The 2,064-nt window shown below is 42.7% G+C and overlaps 1 protein-coding gene across 1 annotated transcript; it reads left to right on the forward strand.

The window, feature by feature from the left end:
- The first annotated feature begins 1,103 nt into the window (after positions 1 to 1,103).
- Positions 1,104 to 1,619, forward strand: LOC103017515 (translationally-controlled tumor protein-like). The gene has a single exon (XM_057548932.1). The coding sequence runs from the start codon at positions 1,137 to 1,139 to the stop codon at positions 1,617 to 1,619; it is 483 nt and encodes a 160-aa protein (XP_057404915.1). The 5' UTR covers positions 1,104 to 1,136.
- Positions 1,620 to 2,064: the final 445 nt, after the last annotated feature.

Here is a 2,064-nt window from a genome sequence, read left to right on the forward strand (position 1 = left end):
CTGTAAAACGCTCCAATGCTTACCATCTCTCAGAGTAGAATCAACCTCAAAGTCTCTTCCATTATAAGGTCCTCTCCACTTTTTGGATCTCAATCTACTGCTCTCTGCTGGCTTACCAGGCTCCAGCCAAATCAGCCTCTTTGCTATTCCCAGAACACACAAGCACATTCCCCCCTCACAGACTTTGTCCTTTCTGATTCTTTTTTTTTTTTTAATCAGCTCTAGTGTGTGTGTGTGTGTGTGTGTGTGTGTGTGTGTGTGTGTAATATTTATTTATTTATTTGGTTGCATTGGGTCTTAGTTGCAGCTCACCAGCTCCTTAGTTGTGGCATGCCAACTCTTAGTTGCTGCATGCTTGTGGGATCTAGCTCCCAGACCAGGGATCAAACCCGGGCCTCCTGCATTGGGAGCACAGAGTCTTAACCACTGCACCACCAGGGAAGTCCCTGTCCTTGCTGGTTTTGAAACAGGAGGGAAGGGGCAGGGCACAACCTTTAAAAGAATGACAGAGAGCCTCATCCACCAGAGGGCAGACAGCAGAAGCAAGAAGAACTTCTGCAGCCTGTGGAAGAAAAACCACACTCAAAGAAAAATAGACAAAATGAAAAGGCAGAGGACTTTGTACCAGATGAAGGAACAAGATAAAACCCCACAAAAACAACTAAATGAAGCGGAGATAGGAAACCTTCCAGAAAAAGAGTTCAGAATAATGATAGTGAAGATGATCCAGGACCTCGGAAAAAGAATGGAGGCAAAGATTGAGAAGATGCAAGAAATTTTTAACAAAGACCTAGAAGAATGAAAGAACAAACACCTAGAAGAATTAAAGAACAAACAAACAGAGATGAACAATACAATCACTGAAATGAAAAATACACTAGAAGGAATCAATAGCAGAATAACTGAGGCAGAAGAACGGATAAGTGACCTGGAAGACAGAATGGTGGAATTCACTGCCGTGGAACAGAATAAAGAAAAAAGAATGGCTTTTCTGATCACTCCCCCCTCCCCCCGAGCGCCACTTCTGCTGCACTGCACTTGCTCTGAGCTCTGGGCTCCTACTAAGCTAGTGCCACCATTGTCTCCCTCCAGTCGCCATCGTGATCATCTACCGGGACCTCATCAGCCATGAAGAGATGTTCTCTGACATGTACAAGATCCGGGAGGTTGTGGACAGGCTGTGTCTGGAGGTGGAGGGGAAGATGGTCAGTAGGACAGAGGGTAACATTAATGACTCACTCATTGGTGGAAATGCCTCCTCTGAAGGCCCTGAGGGCGAAGGTACCAAAAGCACAGTAATCACTGGTGTGTATATTGTCATGAACCATCACTTGCAAGAAACCAGCTTCACAAAAGAAGCCTACAAGAAGTACATCAAGGATTACATGAAGTCAATCAAAGGGAAGCTTGAAGAACAGAGACCAGAAAGAGTAAAACCTTTTATGACAGGGACTGCAGAACAAATCAAGCACATCCTTGGTAATTTCAAAAACTATCAGTTCTTTACTGGTGAAAACATGAATCCAGATGGCATGGTTGCTTTGCTGGACTACTGTGAGGATGGTGTGATATCAAATATGATTTTCTTTAAGGATGGTCTAGAAATGGAAATATGTTAACAAATTTGACTGTTTGGATCTATCACCTGCTCATCATAACTGGCTGGCTGCTGCTTTTCATCCACAAAAAACCAGGACTTAGACAAATGGGACTGATGTCAACTTGAGCTCTTCGTTTTGATGTTGATTTGTTTGGAGCGGAGGCACTGTTTTTGAGGAAAAAAAACATGTCATGTAGGTTGTCTAAAAATAAAATGCATTAAACTCAAAAAAGAAAAAGAAAAAGGAATGAAAAGAAATGAAGACAGCCTAAGAGACTTTTGGGAGAATATTAAATGCAAAAACATTCTCATAATAAGGGTCCCAGAAGGAGAAGAGAGAAAGGACCCGAGAAAATATTTGAAAAGATTATAGTCGAAAACTTCCCTAACATGGGAAAGGAAATAGCCACCCAAGTCCAGGAAGCACAGAGAGTCCCAGGCAGGATAAACCCAAGAAGAAACAC

This window comes from Balaenoptera acutorostrata, chromosome 6, assembly GCF_949987535.1.
Source record: "Balaenoptera acutorostrata chromosome 6, mBalAcu1.1, whole genome shotgun sequence".
Lineage (NCBI taxonomy): Eukaryota > Metazoa > Chordata > Mammalia > Artiodactyla > Balaenopteridae > Balaenoptera > Balaenoptera acutorostrata.

Excerpts from the sequence above, each read along its gene's own strand:
- LOC103017515 (XM_057548932.1), top strand. The coding sequence starts at position 1,137 with ATGTTCTCTGACATGTACAAGATCCGGGAGGTTGTGGACAGGCTGTGT.